General features: G+C 35.2%; 2 protein-coding genes and 1 long non-coding RNA gene across 4 annotated transcripts in view; 2 read left to right on the top strand and 1 right to left on the bottom strand.

The window, feature by feature from the left end:
- Positions 1-4,321: 4,321 nt before the first annotated feature.
- Positions 4,322-21,043, top strand: part of LOC18103495 (berberine bridge enzyme-like 13) — a 137,298-nt gene continuing 120,576 nt past the window's right edge. Inside the window, exons 1-2 of one of the 2 annotated variants that reach the window (XM_052445454.1) lie at positions 4,322-6,003; positions 20,189-20,277. In XM_052445454.1, the coding sequence (XP_052301414.1) occupies positions 4,490-6,003; positions 20,189-20,276 (1,602 nt within the window). In that variant the 5' untranslated portion in view covers positions 4,322-4,489 and the 3' untranslated portion in view covers position 20,277. Of the gene's footprint in view, positions 6,161-20,188; positions 20,278-21,043 lie in introns of both variants that reach the window. The other variant, XR_008056823.1, reaches the window with a different exon arrangement.
- LOC127904022 (uncharacterized) lies at positions 4,577-18,543 on the bottom strand. The gene is made up of 2 exons (XR_008056824.1): positions 18,395-18,543; positions 4,577-4,698 (listed from the first exon to the last, which is right to left on the bottom strand). It is a non-coding gene; the product is annotated as an uncharacterized LOC127904022 (long non-coding RNA).
- The window catches only part of LOC112325985 (berberine bridge enzyme-like 13), a 65,471-nt gene continuing 63,084 nt past the window's right edge, over positions 18,657-21,043 (top strand). Inside the window, exon 1 of the mRNA XM_052445455.1 lies at positions 18,657-18,717. The gene's annotated coding sequence lies outside the window, so the exon portion shown is untranslated. The remainder of the gene's footprint in view (positions 18,718-21,043) is intronic.

The following is a 21,043-nucleotide window of genomic DNA, read 5'->3' as shown; positions in this document are numbered from 1 at the left end:
TAATTGCTGCTGTTCTGCAGTTCTTTGCTGCCATGTATTATATCATGTCAAAGAATCATCTTAACTCAATAGTTTAAGTTGTTAGATGAGATTTCAAAATATGATTTATATTATTTTCTAACACACTCCCTCAAGTAAAAGCCATTTGAGTTTGAAATTTGTATAGACCCACATTATCTTATGTTTAATTTTTATCAAATAAATGAGGATGATGAGATTCAAATGCATGACCGTTTAGTCATTAAAGTTCTGATACCATGTCAAAGAATCATCTCAACCATTTCAACTTAAACTGTTAGGTGAGGTCGCAATATATAATTTATATTATTATCTAAGATGCTTTACTAATTATAGTTTCAATTTTTTTTTTCATGTGGGCATGCATAAGGGATTAATTAACAGAATAGATTAACCAACGAAAGCACTGCAATCACTTGGTAAAATCGGTTATTTGAAAAAAATAAAATAAAATCAGCTGGATTACCAGAAGTATCTTGAGTTCCATAAGAGTTCGGTGAATTTCCAATGCCAGATATTCTTTACCTTTAGTTTGAAAGCTTAAGTAGTTACATAGAATCTAAAAATAATTTTATATTATTCTTTAACATATAAAATTTTTTAGATTTAAAATTTATATACTCATTATTATAATGTTAAAAAACCAATTTAACTCAAAAAATAATAGTATTATTTTGGTTGCTATGAGCTGTAACATCATTTTTGGTGAGAACATTAGCCTTTTTTCTGGTTGTCATCCTGTATGAAAGATTAATTATAATGCTACAGTCATTATTCTTTTGTTATTTTTTACTTATTTTGCTAGTTGGGCATGCATGATTGGCTTTCCAAAAGACTATATACCCTCCTACGCACGCACTTGGGTTTATAATAATGAAGAAGGGTAGTTGAGCGTGGGTCATGTTTAATCACAGTACAACTAGCTGGGTTCAATTTCCACTCATTGGACTTGCAGTCATGTACATATTGCAGCACTTCCATGAAAAATATTCATATAGGAAGCCTGATACAAGAAAAAAAAGGTTAGGGCTGTTCTTGTATGCACGCAAGAAAGATGGGTTCAAGTTCCAGACACATTTCCAACTTTCCTGCGATTCATTGATATGATGACGAAGGAGTTTTTTGATCCATTAAGTTTAACCGAATCATTTCCATAACGGTTCAAATTGAATTTTATCAGATTATATACTTGTCAAACTTGCCAAATCTGAGAATACTTGTTTCTATAATAATGTTATTATGATGTGGTTTTAGGCAACTTTTCGATTTTATTGCTTTAACAACGTGCGTGCGCCTTTCACCTCTGTCACATTGAACTGTAAGAGGTGTCTCGCCCGACATTGCGGCGATCCCTAAAAATAATCTTTGATTATAGGAAAAGAACAGATATCTGGTATCTTGTTCTTTTAGGAGAAAATGTGTTGTTCAAGGAGTTGCCACCTAGTATTATGGTCACTAGGAACCCTAACTGGTCAACAAAGATTTTACGGTACGAGACTGGTTAGGTAAAAGGAAAGATATTATCACCCCTTAAACGTTATGCCTGAGGCAGACTGCATTGCTGATTTTGTCTTAAATTGCTAAACATTTATTCGTTTATGCTATGATGATTTGTTTATAATATTCCCGACTCTGGCGTCAGTAAATATTCGATCGCGAATAATTCCAATTCTGGCGTTGGTAAAAATTCCAGCACAAATAATTCCAACTCTGGCGTTGGTAAAAATTTATAGCTATCAAAAAATCAGTATATTTTTTTTTATTTTCCTTCTTATATTTCTGATCCTGATATCAGTGAATAAATTGATAAAAATATAATTTTTCTAAGACATGCAAAATTTTTATTTCTACACTTTCTATTTTTTTATATTTTGTTTGGCGGCTGGGCCCAGCTCAGCCCCCATGAGCCGGGCTGGACCCAGCTGACTCGGTTGGGTCACTGGTCTAGACCAGTGACCCGGCTGAGTGGCAGGCGTGCATAATTATAATTCACTTGCTACAGTAGCAAGGGAATTATAATTCACTGCTACTGTAGCAGTGAATTAAATTGCAAAGGAAGCGGGGCTTACCTCAGTGCAGGAAACGAAAGGGACGAAGACGATGGTGATGGCGAAGGCGCGCTGGCTGGACAATAACCTTCTGTTTCCTTTTTCGTTTTCTTTCTTTCGGATCGTTCTTTGTTTCTCTGTTTCCCCTGGTTCTGTTTCTCTCCGTCTCTGTTCTTTGTTTTTTTTGTTCCTCCCCCTTGGTTTGGAGCGTGTAGCTGGACAGGAATAATTAGGCTGACCAACACTTGCAGCTTCTCTGCACTTCCTTGCGTTTTGAGAGCAAAGGCAAAGCAGGAAAGCTGTCGTTTTGCTCTCTCCCCGTTTCTCTATTTTTAGGCCCCCTCTCTGTTTTCGTTCGTGCTCTCTCTCTCCTCTGTTTTCTTCTTTCTTTCCCCGGTTCTGTGATTTTTTTTCGTCTCTTTCCCCCCCTGTTTTCTGGGTTTTTCCTCTGGGTTCTGCTTGCGTTATTCTTCACTGTTTTTTTTTTTTTGTTTCTCCTCCCCCTGTCTTTTTTTCGTCCTCTCTTGGTTCCTTTCCCCCAGTTTTTCCCCAGTTTTTCTTTCCTGCCGTCTCCCTGTGACCTTTCGTTCTCTGGCTTTTATAGCCAGAGAACAATCCGTTTCTTCCAACCATTGATTGCAGGTGTTATGGTGGCGGTGGGCGTCCGTTGAAGAAGATGAACAGCGCATCCACAGACGGCGCCGTTTGATGTTTAATGATTATTTGCGTTGTGGCCCTTGACGTTTTAAACGTTTTGTAATTAAGCCCCTGGATAAATTAATTCCAAGCTCAAATAAGTCTAAAACTTATCAATTCTTCAATTAAACCCTTGATTTAATTAATTAAATTAATTCCAAGCTTAATTAAGTCTGAAAACTCATCAATTCTCCAATTAAACCCTTAATTGGATTAATAAAATTAATTCCAAGCTCAATTAAGTCTCAAAATTTATCAATTCTCCAATTAAACCCTTGATTTGATTAATTAAACTAGTCAAGAATTTAATTAAATATTTAAACTTCCAATCATCTTGTACTTCACCTAAATTTTAATTCATTTTTTATTTATTTTTTATTTATTTGTTTTTCATTATTTTTTTTAATTAATAAAATAATTAAAATAAAAAAATTAAAAATTGAGTTATTACAAGAGGAATTCATTACAGTTCAATTATGCAATGCGTTATAATACGTCACTCACCCGTCTGCCACTGACATCACTTCACCAACTGTCTCAAATTTAGCACTCATAATAATTGTAAACGAAAGAAAAATTCAAATTTATGGAGGAGAAATTGGACAAAAAGCAGTCTCAAAAAATAGTTTCAGTTTTTGTATTTAAAAAATGTTTTTGAAATTTTTTTATATAAAAAATTTTAAAAAATAAAAAATATTATTTTAATATATTTTCAAGTAAAACATATTTTAAACAATAATATCTGTTGTATTGTTAGAGAATAATATAAATTATATCTTGGGATCTCACCTAATAACTTAAGTTATTGGGTGGAAATAATTCTTTGACATGGTATCAGAGCCTTGTTGACCAAGCGGTCATGAGTTCGAATCTCACTATCCCTATTTATTTGATACAAATTAAAAACAAGGTAATGTGAGTTTGTGCAAGTTTCACGCCCAAAGAGCTTTTACTTGAGGGGGTATGTTAGAGAATAATTTAAATTATATCTTAAAACCTCACCTAACAATTTAAACTATTGGATTGAGATGATTTTTTAACATGCATTATTCCTTTAAAAAAAAAAGGGTCATAAGAATCCCACTTCCTTCGTTCCACAGCAAGAGATTTGTTGGAGTTTGCGTATTATTCAACAAAGATAATAATTAAATATTAGACCAACTCATCTATCCTTTGTTTTTATATCATTTGATTCTTTCAAATTGAAATTATTTGAAATGAATTAATGCATTTCATTTTCGAAAAGTAAATACATAGTTTATTGAGAGTTTGAAAATAAGCGTGGTATGCTTCTTTATGTCTATTGAGAGTTGAAAATAAGGATGCATGGGTGTCAGGTCATATTAGACCAACCTTTTAGGTGGATAAAAGAAGCGACCATCCAACCTTTCAGTTGGAAAAAAAATACTATCACGTTTATAATTACCTGTATAAACATGACAGGACCAGCTAGAGTAATTTCTAATTAATTAGACATTTAATGGCCAAAAAGTCTGATCTTAATGATTTGAGATTGCCGACATATCAATTGTTCAGATTGACAATTCAATTCTAATGTCATCTAAAAAATTTCTTCTATGCAAAGATTGCAGAGTAATATTATATTCCTAAGATAATAGAAGGATTAAAACAATTTCCGGTCACCTCATCACAGCTCCTCTCTACAAGAGAACACCTTGAGACTTCAATTCTTGAAGGCAAGCCAGAGAGGCAAGAAAGCAGGCAAAATGGTGCCTTCAAGATCCTCCATACTTTCAATACTTGTGGTCCTACTCCTATCTCCATTTATAGTTTCACTTCCAATTCAGGATAGGTTTCTAAAATGTCTCTCAAAATATTCAGATACATCCTTTCCTTTTTCCACTGTCTTGTATACTCCACAAAACTCTTCTTTCACTACTGTCTTACAATCTTCTGCTCAAAACCTCAGGTTCACCTCGCCTTCAGTACCGAAACCTGAGTTTATCTTCACTCCTTTACAAGAATCTCACATCCAAGCTGTTGTTATTTGCTCTAAGCAGCTTGGAATTCACCTTAGAGTCCGTAGCGGAGGCCATGATTATGAGGGACTCTCTTATGTTTCAGAAATCGAGAAACCTTTCGTTGTTGTAGACCTTGCCAAGCTCCGGTCCATCAGCGTTGATATTGAGCATAATAGCGCGTGGGTTCAGGTGGGTGTCACGAATGGTGAACTTTACTACAGAATTTCTGAGAAAAGCAAAACCCATGGCTTCCCAGCTGGCACTTGCACAAGTTTAGGTATGGGCGGGCACATTTCAGGAGGTGCATATGGTGCCATGTTGCGAAAATATGGCCTTGGAGCGGACAACGTCGTTGATGCACATCTAATTGATGTTCATGGTAGACTTCTCAACCGAAAACTCATGGGCGAAGATCTTTTCTGGGCCATCAGAGGAGGTGCAGGGGGGAGCTTCGGAATTGTCACCGCCTGGAAGTTAAAATTGGTTCCCGTACCATCAACCGTGACAGTATTTACCGTTACCAAGACCTTAGAACAAGGTGCAACTAAGATCCTTTATAGATGGCAAGAAATTGCTGATAAACTAGACGAGGATCTTTTCATCAAAGTACTCATTCAGACAGCTAACGTCACCTCCCAAGGTAAAAGAACTATTGCTACTTCTTACAATTCCTTGTTTCTTGGTGATGCCAGGAGGCTTCTTCAGATAATGCAGCGCAGCTTTCCTGAATTGGGTTTGACACGAAAAGATTGTATCGAAACAAACTGGATCAATTCCACTGTATTTATGGCTTTGCTCCAAAATAATACTCCTCCTGAAGTTTTCCTTCAAAGAAAAGACCCGAACAGGCGGTATTTCAAAGCCAAATCGGACTATGCCAAAAAACCCGTTTCTGAAAAGGCACTTGAAGGGTTATGGGAGAAGTTATTTGAAGTAGAGAGTCCTCTAGTAGTGTTTACTCCTTATGGTGGAATGATGAGCCAAATTTCAGAATCTCAGACTCCTTTCCCTCATAGAAAAGGTACCAAGTTCATGATTCTGTACTATACCGGTTGGCAAGATGCAAAGGAAAACGTTGCAAAGCATATAGATTGGACTAGGATGGTTTACAATTACATGAAACCTTATGTCTCGAAGAACCCAAGGGAAGCATATGCGAATTACAGGGATCTTGATTTGGGCATGAACAACAATTCTAACACAAGTTTTGTTGAAGCGAGTGCTTTTGGTACTAAGTACTTCAAGGATAACTTCTACAGGTTGGTGCATGTGAAGACCAAAGTTGATCCTGATAATTTCTTCAGGCACGAACAAAGCATTCCACCACTTCCACTGCACATGAGATAAAGAAATTGAAGTGGAAATCATCTCCAGCAAAGCTTAGTTGGATCACTATTTTCACAAGTCTTGATCGATCTTTTTTTTTTTAATACTTTAGCTAAATAAAGAAATGCCATGTTATGCAATCATGCTGTCTGGGGTTTATTTATTATAAATAAAAACTTTGCATTGTACAGTCCAATTTGTTGATAAAGAATAATGGAAAAATGTTTCGAGTTAAAATGGTCGTCTAGCTAGAAAACACACTTGAGGTGTTTTTGCCACTGCGCTGATCAAACTTTTTTTTTTTTTGTTTTTCTAAGTATCCCTTAGCTTGTCAATTTATTATAAATAAAAACTTTTTTTCTTGAGTTAAATTTTTTTTTAATCTTTCTTTATTATTTTCACATTTGTGCTAACTTCTTGAATCTCTTTTATATATTATTTTAAGCACATGTATAGGAACTACTAGTATTAAATTAATTCCAATAATAGCCATTAAACCTTATGACATATGATTTAGTTTGTTCACATATCAATTGAACGTTTGGGTACGAATCAATCCAAAGTTTCTTGTGAGACTAAACTTAAAATCTTGCTTGCACATTCATTGTTTATGTCAGCAACCTTAGTCAAACCAAAAGTTAAAAAAAAATAAAAGAAAGAGAGAGAGTTGAACTATATGGATTAATTTAAAATAGATTAGATTGTCAATTTTGTCTTGGAGGTTCTAATCTGATAAAGATATATCAAGATAATTTAATATTTGTTTCTAATTTCCCTTGTAAAACATACCCTCCCCTGGATGTTGGTCTAGTAGTATAATAAGTTTTTTTTCTCAAAGGATCCATTAAATCTTGGATTGTATAATAGGATGCACTTTGCCCTTTTACATAATAATCAAATAAATTATTAAAAAAAAACTAAAATGGATCAAGGCTTTACTGTTCACATAGATACAAAATACTATAGATTTGAACAATATAACGACAATTTTACCCTTATAAAAAAGCTCAATAAACTTTCTATTGGAGGCATTACTGTCTTTTTCACGAGATCAATTGTTTATTATTAGATTGACCGGGAAAAAATCATTCTTCTCATACATTTTAAGCATATTAAAATATTGAATTACGCTTAAAAGAAAAAAAAATATTTAGCTGTCGTTTAGGGGCTTTTTTGTATTTTTTTTTATTTTTAGCATAATAAAATGATTAATTACATTTAAAAGCAAAAATTATTAAAATGATGACTAGGGGATTTTTCATATTTTTATCCTATTTGTTTTCTAACCAAGTTTACTCAGGGGCAACTAGTTATCTTTATAAAATATAAAAGTTTATTTTAAAAAACTGGTTGGCACATTCGACACCGAGTGAGAAGCTCTCATGATCTTCTAACAGGGTATTAGTGGGAGTCTGGTGGCCTAGCAATGGCTTCTAGGATATTGTTTGAATTGTCTTGATGTCTCCTTCATCCCTAGGTGGCACATGACTCTTTTCTCTTTTTTTACTTTTTCCTCAATTTTCATGCCCGACTCTTCTAAATTTCAAAGCATCTCTTCAATTTGTTTTTTTTTTAGATTTGATCATGTTATTTTAATTACTATTTCTTTTTATTTGATATAATTTATAAAATTTAATTTTTCTTCAATTTCATCCACTGATTTTTCATCTGTCAAATTTTGTCCTTATTCTTTTGATTTCTATTTGAGAAAATTTTTGAAATTGATTTTTTTTTTATGATTTCATCTCTATTTTTTTCTCCTATCAATTTTCATCCTTATTCTTTTGATTGCTATTTTTTATACTTTATTTTTTTTAAAAAATTGATATTTTTTTATTTCATCCTGTAAAATTAAATTGGTTAAGAATTGAGCTTTTTGGTTGAGTCCGGGTCTAGGATTTTACAAGTTGCGAGTTTCGGGGATTAAACTAGGTTTAGAAGATTCACCCTTTTGCTCTGTAGACCCTCCAGCAGTTTTGACTCCTTGTCGAGACTGTCCTCCCCAAGCTCCTCTTCCACTGAGCAGTCTAGATCCTCTTGAGCTCCCTATTAGGATGAAACTCCCGCCCCTTCTCTGGAATTGACTTGATGATTGCCCGCTCTTCTCTTTCTTTGGGAGAGGAGGTCTCCCAGTCAAAAACTCAAAATCTCTCCTCTTAGCTCCAATTACCTGACTTGGCTCGACCACTGGTTTTGGGGTATCCCTTATTACCCTCTCCATACCCTGAGTTGCCCGTAGCAATTCCCGCACAGACTGAAACTGCATGGCTATCAATATCATCCTCAGTTCCCGCCTCAGTCCATCACAGAACCTCTCCACCTTGTGGCGCTCTGTGGGAAGGTAAGTGGAGGCAAAAGCTGCTAAGTCCTGAAATCTCCTCTCATACTCAAGAACTGTCAAATCTCCCTGCCTCAATTCCAAGAACTCCTGTTCTTTCTCCCTTCTATGTTCCCAGGAATAGTACCTCTCCTCAAACTCTTCATGAAAGTCCCTCCATCTCAATGCCTCCCCTGATCTCCTCTCTCTAATGGTCTCCCACCAAGAGTGGGCACTATCAACCAATAGCTGAGTCACGCAATCCACCTGTAGCTCCTCTGGCACCTGCATCTGATTTATAACTCTTTCCACCTTCCTCAGCCAATGCCTAGCAACCTCAGCATCCTCTTCACCACCGTAAGTGATACAACCCATCTCTCTCATACCCTTCACCCATTGCACTATGGTGACTACTCCCCCTGATCTAGGAGTTATACCGGAGGCTCCCATTACCATTCCTGCTGCTACAGCTCTCACTATATGTTCCATAAAAGCAGGATCTGAAAATGGGTTTGATCCAGCAACCGGTTCCACTAGTGGGGGTATATTATCACCCCCTGTCTGTCTGATACCTCGGGCATGGACATATTTTCCTAACGGGACAACGAATCATTCCGAAGTCTCACTGACTTGCCAGCTTCAGAGTACACTGATGTTGCAGGTATATGAGAGGAGGTGTTTGCCAAGGGATCCTCGTCTGGATCACTTTCTTTTCGAAAACTCTGGTCACTTCCCTGAACTGGGGATGGATCAATCCTGGCTCATTGCCTTGTTCTCACCATCCTGAAACACATTCAAAATCATATAATCATTCCTGTCCCCGGAATAGCAACCTGGGCTCTGATACCAACTGTAACATCCCCCATTCCGGGATAAAAACAACACTCTCATGTCAACCGAAAGCAGAGTAATAATTTTTTTTCTCTTATATATATATATATATTCATGGTTTTCATATTAAAATCTACCTAAATTTCGACGGAGTCCCCCCTATACCGAAAGGTCCCAAGTTATCTACATGTAACCTATCTACACTTTTAATAACTTGCATCTCATAACTTAATCCTGACCCAATCATCTTGGGTTTCAAATTCCATAAATATTCTCACACCTATTACCCACAATATTCATAATATACATTATATAACAAAATATCATTATGGATGGATAAAAAATAAATACATAGACACGAAAAATGGTTATATGAACTACAGAGATTAAGTTCATTCAATCAAGTTTAAACATTAATTATACAAATTAAGTTATACGAACATTTTCATGTTTACAAAATACAAGGGTATACCCTCTAGAACCTAAATTACAAGAAGGGAACATATGCTAGGATCTACTCCTGTCGTGCATGTGATGATCTTGAAACAAAATACATATTATTGAAAGATGAATATCACATAAATATAACAATACGAATATCTAACAATTTCAACAGGGTAACATGCATTCATATTTTGTTCACTTCTCATTTCTGGTTTTCATTAGAATCTCTTCCTTATTCAACTATTAATAACCGTTCCCTCTTTAACTATTAACCTCCATTCTAGACTTTATAAGATCAAACATGATTATTTTTGTTTAACACATTACCGATACCCCTTTTACTGGTATCATCATTATCCCGTAGGAGTCGATGCAAGGTGATCCCCTTACCTGGGATCCTAACATACACTAAATGTATGCTAGTCCAAACATGGCGATCCCTTTACCCGGGATCCTAACATACACTAAATATATGTTAGTTTACACCTTAAATCACACTTCTCATATTTCATTTGTCAGTGATAATTTCATCACTTAGCAATTCACACAACAACTTTTCCCCTTGAGTACACATACATTCAGTAATTCACATTTCACATCGGTAATATATATTAAATCATGGAATTTAACTAGAAGGTAAAGGTGCGATTCACCTACTAGCAATAGAAGCTCTACTCGTGCTCCCCTGCTGCTGCTGTTGCACCACGCCTGTGGTTCCTCCTGCAAATCACAGGTTTATCTCATAAATTTTCCTCACTCAAGGATATGTTTTATAATAACCATATCAACAACCAATAAGTCTTTCTTTCAGACATTTCTTAATATTTTATGTTCTTTTCATTTCACTCATTATTATTGTTGTTCTTTTTCCAACCCCAGTTATCATTCCTTTCTTTATAATTGGACCGTCACGGTCCAACTGTTACTGTCTCGTTTTTGAAATATGACTGTCTGACATCTCCTCGGATTTTTAACCATATCTGGAGTTATAGAACTCCGATTCAAGCGAGATTAGACTCGTTGGAAAGCTAAGACATGAGGCTACAAGTTCTATTTTTAAGGAGAACCCAGTTCTGCCTCTAAGAGAGTCAAAATAGCTCATCAACAAATACTTGGACTGTTACTGTCCAACTGTTACTGTCTCGTTTTTGAACTGTTACTGTCTGACCTCTCCTCAGATGTTTAACCATATCTGGAGTTATAAGACTCCGATTCAAGCAAGATTAGTCTCGTTGGAAAGCTAAGACATGAGGCTACAAGTTCTATAATTTAAAGGGAACCCATTTCTGCCTCTAAGAGAGTCAAAATTGCTCATCAACAAACACTTGGACTGTTACTGTCCAACTGTTACTGTCTCGTTTTTGAACTGTTACTATCTGACCTCTCCTCAGATTTTTAACCATATATGGAGTTATAGGACTCCGATTCAAGCGAGATTAGTCTCGTTGGAAAGGAAGACATGAGGCTAGAAGTTCTATAATTTAAGGAGAACCCAGTTTTGCCTCTAAGACAGTCAAAATGGCTCATCAACAAACACTTGGACTGTTACTCTCGTTTTTGAAATGTTACTGTCTGACCTCTACTCAGATTTTTAACCATATCTGGAGTTATAGGACTCCAATTCAAGCGAGATTAGTCTCGTTGGAAAGCTAAGACATGAGGATACAAGTTCTATGATTTGAGGAGAACCCAGTTCTGCCTCTAAGATAGCCAAAATTGCTCATCAACAAACACTTAGACTGTTACTGTCCAACCGTTACTGTCTCGTTTTTGAATTGTTTCTGTCTGACCTCTCCTCAGATTTTTAACCATATCTGGAGTTATAGGACTCCGATTCAAGCGAGATTAGTCTCGTTGGAAAGGAAGACATGAGGCTAGAAGTTCTATAATTTAAGGAGAACCCAGTTCTGCCTCTAAGATAGTCAAAATGGCTCATCAACAAACACTTGGACTGTTACTCTCCAATCGTTACTGTCTTGTTTTTGAATTGTTACTGTTTGACCTCTACTCAGATTTTTAACCATATCTGGAGTTATAGGACTCCGATTCAAGCAAGATTAGTCTCGTTGGAAAGCTAAGACATGAGGCTACAAGTTTTATGATTTAAGGAGAACCCAGTTCTACCTCTAAGATAGTCAAAATGGCTCATCAACAAACACTTGGACTGTTATTGTCCAACTGGTACTGTCTCGTTTTTAAACTGTTACTGTCTGACCTCTCCTCAGATGTTTAACCATATCTGGAGTTATAGGACTCCGATTCAAGCGAGATTAGTCTCGTTGGAAAGTTAAGACATGAGGCTAGAAGTTCTATGATTTTAAAGAGAACCCAGTTCTGCCTCTAAGACAGTCAAAATGGCTCATCAACAAACACTTGGACTGTTACTGTCCAACTGTTACTGTCTCGTTTTTGAACTGTTACTGTCTGACATCTCCTCAGATGTTTAACCATATCTGGAGTTATAGGACTCCGATTCAAGCGAGATTAGTCTCGTTGGAAAGCTAAGACATGAGGCTACAAGTTCTATTATTTAAGGAAAACCCAGTTCTGCCTCTAAGATAGTCAAAATGGCTCATCAACAAACACTTGGACTGTTACTATCCAACTGTTACTGTCTCGTTTTTGAACTGTTACTGTCTGACCTCTCCTAAGATTTTTAACAATATCTGGAGTTATAGGACTCCGATTCAAGCGAGATTAGTTTCGTTGGAAAGCTATGACATGAGGCTACAAGTTCTAGTTTTAAGGAGAACCCAGTTCTGCCTCTAAGATAGTCAAAATTGCTCATAAATAAACACTTGGACTGTTACTGTCTTGTTTTTGAACTGTACTGTCTGACCTCTCCTTAGATTTTTTTTTAACTATATCTGGAGTTTTAGAACTCAAATATATAATTTAACATCCATGCATCAATTCATAACGGACTTTAAAACAACTCATAAGACCATGTTTAGAATATCTTACCCGGTACGAATCAAGGTCTCGATCCCTCCTTTTCTTTCTAATGGCAGCCGACCCTCCCCTCTTCTTTTCTTGTTCAATTTTTCTTATTAATCCCTTGCCCACCAGTGTTTATTTTTACCTATAACCCTTAATCTTGGATGGGTTCTTGAAATTTGGCGTTTCTCTCTTGATCTGTAAAAATAGATATCAAAACTCCCTCTATTCTTTCTTCACGATAGTTTTAGATTTGTTTTTGGTAAGAAGAGTAGTATTTATGCTCTATAATTATTCTTATTTGCATTTAAGCCCCATTTTCTTTAAGTGTATTCATTTTGCCCCCACTTCTTATTAGTTTAGTTTATTTTCTTTAATTTAATCTAGCCTTGATTATCTTGGGATTTACAGTCAACTTTGGTGACAGACTCGTAACCAAATCACAAAATTCACCACAAAGTCCCCAAAACACATATAAGTTGAAATCAGTGAGAGAAATAGGTCTGCCAATCATAACTAATTCATCAAACAAACCTTTAATGCGTTGCAAGTAGAGGGTGACAGTATCATCATCTTGTCGAAGATCCTGAAGAGAGCCATGCAATTGCATGATTCGAGATTTGGATGGGGAGGCGAGAGCATGTTCAAGTGTGCTCCAAACATTAGCAGAAGTCGGACAATCAACCTCGAGATGAAGAACATCATCTGAAAGAGAGGACAACAAAGCTGGTCTTGCTGTTTCCAAGTCAGAAACGTTTGGGAAGGGCCATAATTAAAGGTAGCAGAGGCAACAAAAACCGTATTGGACAGATCGTGTAGAGAGGGGTATGGAGTCGAGCCGTCAACAAATAAGAAGACTCCTTGACCAATCAGATACGGCTTCATCTGCATACGCCAAAACAAATAATTGTTGTTGGTGAGTTTGAGATTAATAACATGCTGGGTGTTAGAGAGGGGAATAAGCGCTGTGGTCGCAACAAAATGAGCCATGGCTGTGTTGGTTGCTGTTGTGAGTCCAGGAACCGGGGAAAATGAATTTGGAGAAGAAGGGTTGACATTAATGCTAGTAGCAACACTAACTAATTGATGCATAGCAATAACCGTGACAGAGAAGAGTAGCAAGATGACTAAAAAACTGAACTGTGACAGGGAAGATTGTAGTAGCAATAACCGATTGAAAAACCTGCGAAGAGCTGTCACACAAATAACAGAGGAAAAAGATGAGCACGCCTGGATTGAGAACGTCTTTGACAGAGAGGAGAGGTCAGCCGATCAAGGTCTGCAAACAAAATTATTTGCGGCAAAGAAGAAGAACAGGTGGCAGAAAGAAGAATATGCAACAGAGAGTAGAAGAACCTGACAAAAAAAATGAAAACACGTTTGTGGCTGAGCCGACCAGGTGAAGGAGAAGAAAGCCTAAACCTGTTTAAGATAGAGAGGCTCTAATACCAAGTTAAAACAAACTTTTGAAATAATTTGGTGAGCACCTTAAATTAGGGAGGCTCCTCTACTATTTATATGATTAAGGCATTGTACATATGTTATGGTGTAACCTGTTACACAAGATAAATGTATACAAGGAGAAACATAATATTTTCCTATTTTACAACACATCCCATAATACATATTTAGATCATTTCATATTTGGCACAAGATCGAAGGAGATGTATGCTCTAAGAGGGAGCATCATTTTCACACTTATTTGAGGATACATCATTTTCATCATAGTCTGATAGCAGCTGAAAAGGGGGAAACATCAAATCCCCACTACCCCTTCCCTAAAGGCTAGCTATCTCTTTCCTTGTAACTGAAAAAGGAGAAAAAGAAAAAAAGAAAGCATCTCCAACTTTATTTTCCTTTTTGTAATTGCTGCTGTTCTGCAATTCTTGCTGCCATATATTATACCTTACTGATTATAGTTTCAATTTTTTTTTTCATGTGGGCATGCATAGGTGATTAATTAACATAATATATTAACCAACAAAAGCATTACAATCACTTGGTAAAATTAGTTATTTGAAAAAAAAAAATCAGCTGGATTACCAGGAGTATCTTGAGTTCCATAAGAGTTCGGTGAATTTCCAATGCCAGATATTCTTTACCTTTAGTTTGAAAGCTTAAGTAGTTCACTACAAGATTTAACAGTTTTACCGATGGAATTTTTCCGTCGGCGTAATACACATATTCCATCAGTAATTAATTTCCCAACAAAATCATCGACGAAAATGATCCATCGGTGAATCTTTCATCGGTAATTTTTTTCTGTCGATAAATCCGTTGGTAAAAAATAAATTACACGCTTCATTTCATCGGTATATCCCTTGGTAATAATATTTTTTTATTACCAATGGATTTACGGGGGATATACCGACGGAAATTCCATCGGTAATTATTTAAAAACATTTTAAAAAAATCATTTTATAAAATTATACAATAATTAAATTAACATAAATCAACATTGTATAATATATACTCAAAATGCTTGGAAAAGAGAATAAGAAAATCAACTCAAACAAATTTGCAACAAATAAATAAAACAAAAAAATAAATTCAACTAAAAAAATTCATAAGAAAAAAATGAAGTTGCAATTGCTAAAAATTTAAAAATCCTATAAATAAATCAACTAAAAATTGATCTCATATGAAAAAAAAAAAAATCTCACAACAACATTTATACAATTATTAAGAACAAAAACAATTAAAAATAAAATAAAAAACAAATATAGTGAAAAAAATCATGAAAAAAGAAGAAAAAAGAAAAATCTTACCTTAATGTAGTTGCAAGTGAAGCTAAGGAGAGAAAAACAATTTCGTAAAGCATATTAATTAAAAAAAAAAAATAAGAAGATAAAAGAAGAAAGAAGAAGAAGACATACCCGAGCATGGAGAAAAAAAGAAGGTGATGAGGAGAGAAAAGAAGAGAAAGAAATAGATATTGATGTTTTTTATATATAGTGAAGAATAATAATAATAATAATAATAATAAGAAATGAGTCTATCTTTTGTGAAATAAAGGGATTCAGGCTTTTTATTGGGGCGCGTTAGCGATGAATTTACCGACGGATAATTGAATATTAATTTTTTTTAATTATTCCGTCGGTAATTCCATCGGTAATATTTAATTTAAATTTTCAATTTCGTAAAAAGTTTTCAGAAACCGCCAACAATTACCGACAATTTTTCAATCCGTCAGTGATTCTGTTTGTAATATTTAAATGAAAAATTTAAATTAATTGAATTTTTTCAGAAAACCACCAAATAACACCGACGAATTTTCAATCCGTCAGTGATTTTGTCCGTAAAGAACAACAATTAACAGTGCAATTGGAAAGTGAACAGTTCTGGAGCTCTCTGAAAAATACCGACGGAAAATTCCGTCTGTGATTCCCTTTGTAATTGACATGATGAACAGTGTTCACAGTTTACCAACGAATTTACCGATACTTTTTATTCCGTCGGTAATTCCGTTGGTAAAAATGACACGTCATTATTTTTTTTGGTTTGTTTTAATTTTTTTTCCCTCGGTTTATACCGAGGGAGTATTTCCGTCGGTAAAATCTCTCGGAAATATTTCCGTCGGTAAAATCCCTTGGAAATTTACCGACGGAAATATTCATTCGGTATTTCCATTTGTATTTATCGATATTCTGGTAATGGTTACATGAGTTCAAAAATAATTTTATATTATTTTTTAACATATCATTTTAAGTGAAAGTCTTTAAACTTTTCGTCACTATAATGTCAAAAATCCAGTTTAACTCAAAAAGATTAAGCTAGACATAGTATTATTTTGGTTGCTATGAGCTGTAACATCATTTTTGGTGAGAAAATGCATGAAGACTATCAAGTATCACCTGGACATTAGCCTTTTTCTGATTGTCATCCTGTATGAAAGATTAATTATGAGATATATTGGATTAATATTACAGTTCAGTTATGCAATGCTAGCAGTATCATCCTCACCTTATATTGGATTAATATTATTTTTTGTAATAAAAAAAGGAGTATTTTCTTTCTAAGATATTATAGAGAGCGAGTCCAAATATTCTTTGTGCATCACAATTGTTAATTTTCAATAATGTTGTTTTGGCTCAAATAAATTTCTTCTTTGGAGTTACTTTGGGTAAACTCAAAACTGAAAAATTAATTAAAAAAAGAGGCCATCAAGGTAGTGGCCAAAAAAATACAAGGTGTTATAATGCGTCACTCACCCGTCTACCACTGGCATAACTCCACCAACTCTCAAAATTAGCATGCAGAATAATTGTAAATGAAAGCAAAATTCAAATTTATGAAGGCAGTCTCAAAAAAGAGGTTTAGTTTTGTATATGATTTCAAATTGTTTGGATGGGCTACAAAAATTTTAAAAATAAAAAAAAATATTATTTTAATACATTCATTTTTAAATAAAAATCACTTTTTAAAAAAACCAGTATTACAATCCAAACACTAGCTTATTATTCAAGTGATTGAAAAAATCTTAGTATCTCTTGCACTATTCCTTTTTAAAAAATTGCAAGAGATTTGTTGGAGTTTGCATATTATTCAACAAAGCTAATAATTAAATATTAGACCAACTCATCTATCCTTTGTTTTTATATCATTTGATTATTTCAAATTGAAATTATTTGAAATGAATTAATGTATTTAATTTTCGAAAAGTAAATAGTTAATGTTTTTACAATAATCATGAGCATGTCTTGGGATCATAAAAAAGCAACCAACCAAACTTTTAGCAGGAAAAAAATGCTTAGAATAATATTCGTGTTGTTAATGAATAATATAATTTTTTTTTTTGGATTTTCATCTAATAAATTAATTTTTAAATTAAAATGATTGCTTGATGAACTCGGTTCAAATTTCTTAATCACTCTCTCAATCATTGATTGCACTTTGCCATACTGGATATGCTAGGAAACAATGTGCATCATCACCTCCAAAATCACCAGCAGCATCACCATCAGTAAATTGTACGTATAAGTGTTGCCTTTAACATGGTTTAGAGCTTTTATAATCAAGTAATTAAGAGTTTAAATTTCAGATTTTTTTAATTAAGAGTTAATAATAAGTTTATGTAAGTTTTAAATTTAAAAGACTTTCACCATAAAAAATATTAAAAAATAATATAAAACTATTTTTAAAACACAATTCATCTATTTAAGTTTTTAAATTAAAATAATTATTTAATAACTTTCATAGTCATGATTCATTAGCCACTTTTTAAACTATTTAAGTCACAATTCATGCCTTTTCAAACAACGACCATGATTTGTTCGTAAACTGTTAAAGAATATTATCACGTTTATAATTACCTGTATAAACATGACAGGACCAGCTAGAGTTATTTTTAATTAATTAGACATTTAATGGCCAAAAAGTCTGATCTTAATGATTTGAGATTGCCGACATATCAATTGTTCAGATTAACAATTCAATTCTAATGTCAGCTAGAGTAATATTATATTCCTAAGATAATGTAAGGATTAAAACAATTTCCGGTCAACTCATCACAGCTCCTCTCTATAAGAGAACACCTTGAGACGTCAATTCTTGAAGGCAAGCTAGAGAGGCAAGAAAGCAGGAAAAATGGTGCCTTCAAGATCTTCCATACTTTCAATACTTGTGGTCCTACTCCTATCTCCATGTATAGTTTCACTTCCAATTCAGGATAGGTTTATAAATTGTCTCTCAAAATATTCAGTAACATCATTTCCTTTTTCCACTGTCTTGTATACTCCACAAAACTCTTCTTTCACTACTCTCTTACAATCTTCTGCTCAAAACCTCCGGTTCACCTTGCCTTCAGTACCGAAACCTGAGTTTATCTTCACTCCTTTACAAGAATCTCACATCCAAGCTGTTGTTATTTGCTCTAAGCAGCTTGGAATTCACCTTAGAGTCCGTAGCGGAGGCCATGATTATGAGGGACTCTCTTATGTTTCAGAAATTGAGACATCTTTCATTGTTGTAGACCTTGCAAAACTACGGTCCATCAGCGTTGATATTGAGCACAACAGCGCGTGGGTTCAGGTGGGAGCCACGAATGGTGAGCTTTACTACAGAATTTCTGAGAAAAGCAAAATTCATGGCTTCCCAGCTGGTACTTGCTCAAGTTTAGGTATGGGCGGGCACATTTCAGGAGGTACATATGGTGCCATGTTGCGAAAATATGGCCTTGGAGCGGACAACGTCGTTGATGCACATCTAATTGATGTTCATGGTAGACTTCTCAACCGAAAACTCATGGGCGAAGATCTTTTTTGGGCCATCAGAAGAGGTGCAGGGGGGAGCTTCGAAATTGTCACCGCCTGGAAGTTAAAATTGGTTCCCGTACCATCAACCGTGACAGTATTTACCGTTACCAAGACGTTAGAACAAGGTGCAACTAAGATCCTTTATAGATGGCAAGAAATTGCTGATAAACTAGACGAGGATCTTTTCATCAGAGTACGCATTCAGACAGCCAACGTCACCTCCCAAGGTAAAAGAACTATTGCTACTTCTTACAATTCCTTGTTTCTTGGTGATGCCAGCAGGCTTCTTCAGATATTGCAGCACAGCTTCCCTGAATTGGGTTTGACACGACAAGATTGTATCGAAACAAACTGGTGTTGGGGAATTCCGTCACCCCCATGCGCGGACCGGGGGTGTACTGATAGTTGCTCATCGGAGGGTAAGCACACTGACACAATATTTAACGTGGTTCGGCAAAACCGCCTACATCCACGGGAGAGAGTCATTGTATTAGAGGTAGAGAAAGGTTTACAAAACAATACATGGAGGAGGATCACTCAACTCCCAGTTCACACACTCTGCTGCATATGGCAGCAGGGCTGCTGCCCATGGCAGCAGCTCCTCTTTTTCTCTTCTTCTCGTCACTTCACTCTCACAATTCTCTCTTCTCTCACACTCTTGCTCTCAAATATAAGCCTCCTTTATATGCATTTCTTAGTAGCCTTCTCCAGCACATCAAGGGGACAATGGTTCCTGAAATCCTGCCACTAATTATGGCATGAATGAAGCTTCCACTAAGTATTCCACTAAGCATAGTGGTGGGTGGGGCATTTGCCACAATAATGGCAATTTCCTAACAACTGGATCAATTCCACCGTATATTTAGCTGGCTTCTCAAATAATACTCCTCCTGAAGTTTTCCTTCAAAGAACGAACCTGCTCAGGACCTACTTCAAAGGCAAATCTGACTATGCCAAAGAACCCATTCCTGAAAAGGCACTTGAAGGGTTATGGGAGAAGTTATTTGAAGTAGAGAGTCCTGCAGTAGTGTTTACTCCTTATGGTGGAATGATGAGCCAAATTTCAGAATCTCAGACTCCTTTCCCTCATAGAAAAGGTACCAAGTTCATGATTCGGTACCATACCGGTTGGCAAGATGCAAAGGAAAACGTTGCAAAGCATATAGATTGGACGAGGAAGGTTTATAGGTACATGACACCTTATGTCTCAAAGAACCCAAGGGAAGCATATGTGAATTACAGGGATCTTGATTTGGGCATGAACAACAATTCTAACACAAGTTTTGTCGAAGCAAGTGTTTTTGGTACTAAGTACTTCAAGGATAACTTCTACAGGTTGGTGCATGTGAAGACCAAAGTTGATCCTGATAATTTCTTCAGGCACGAACAAAGCATTCCACCACTTCCACTGCACATGAGATAAAGAAATTGAAGTGGAATTCATCTCCAGCAAAGCTTTGTTGGATCACTATTCTCACAAGTCTTGATCGATCTTTTTTTTTTTTAATACTTTAGCTAAATAAAGAAATGCCATGTTATGCAATCATGCTGTCTGGGGTTGTTTATTATAAATAAAAACTTTGCATTGAAGAGTCGAATTTGTTGATGAAGAATGATGGAAAAATGTTTCGAGTTGAAATGGTCGACTAGAAAACACCCCTCTTGAGGTGTTTTTGCAACTGCTCTGATCAAACTTTTTTTTTCTTTTTCTAAGTATCCCTTCTTTTTCTTGTCAATTTTATCCTTCCATCTCTCTGGTTTTTTTTTTTAATCTTTCTTTATTATTTTCACACTTTGTGCTAACTTCTAGTATAGAATCTCTTTTATATATTATTTTAAGCACATGTATAGGAACTACTAGTACTAAATTAATTCCAATAATAGCCATTAAACCTTATGACATATGATTAATTCAAAGTTTCTTGTGAGACTAAACTTAAAATCTTGCTTGCACATTCATTGTTTATGTCAGCAACCTTAGTCAAACCAAAAGTTTAAAAAATAAAAGAAAGAGAGAGAGTTGAACTATATGGATTAATTTAAAATAGATTATATTGTCAATTTTGTCTTGGAGGTTCTAATCTGATAAGGATATATCAAGATAATTTAATATTTGTTCCTAATTTACCTTGTAAAACATACCCTCCCCTGGATGTTGGTCTAGTAGTATAATAAGTTTGAATTGTCTTT

This window comes from Populus trichocarpa, chromosome 11, assembly GCF_000002775.5.
Source record: "Populus trichocarpa isolate Nisqually-1 chromosome 11, P.trichocarpa_v4.1, whole genome shotgun sequence".
Lineage (NCBI taxonomy): Eukaryota > Viridiplantae > Streptophyta > Magnoliopsida > Malpighiales > Salicaceae > Populus > Populus trichocarpa.
The sequence above is the reverse complement of the archived record's forward strand: the minus strand, read 5'-3'. Positions and strand labels throughout refer to the sequence as shown.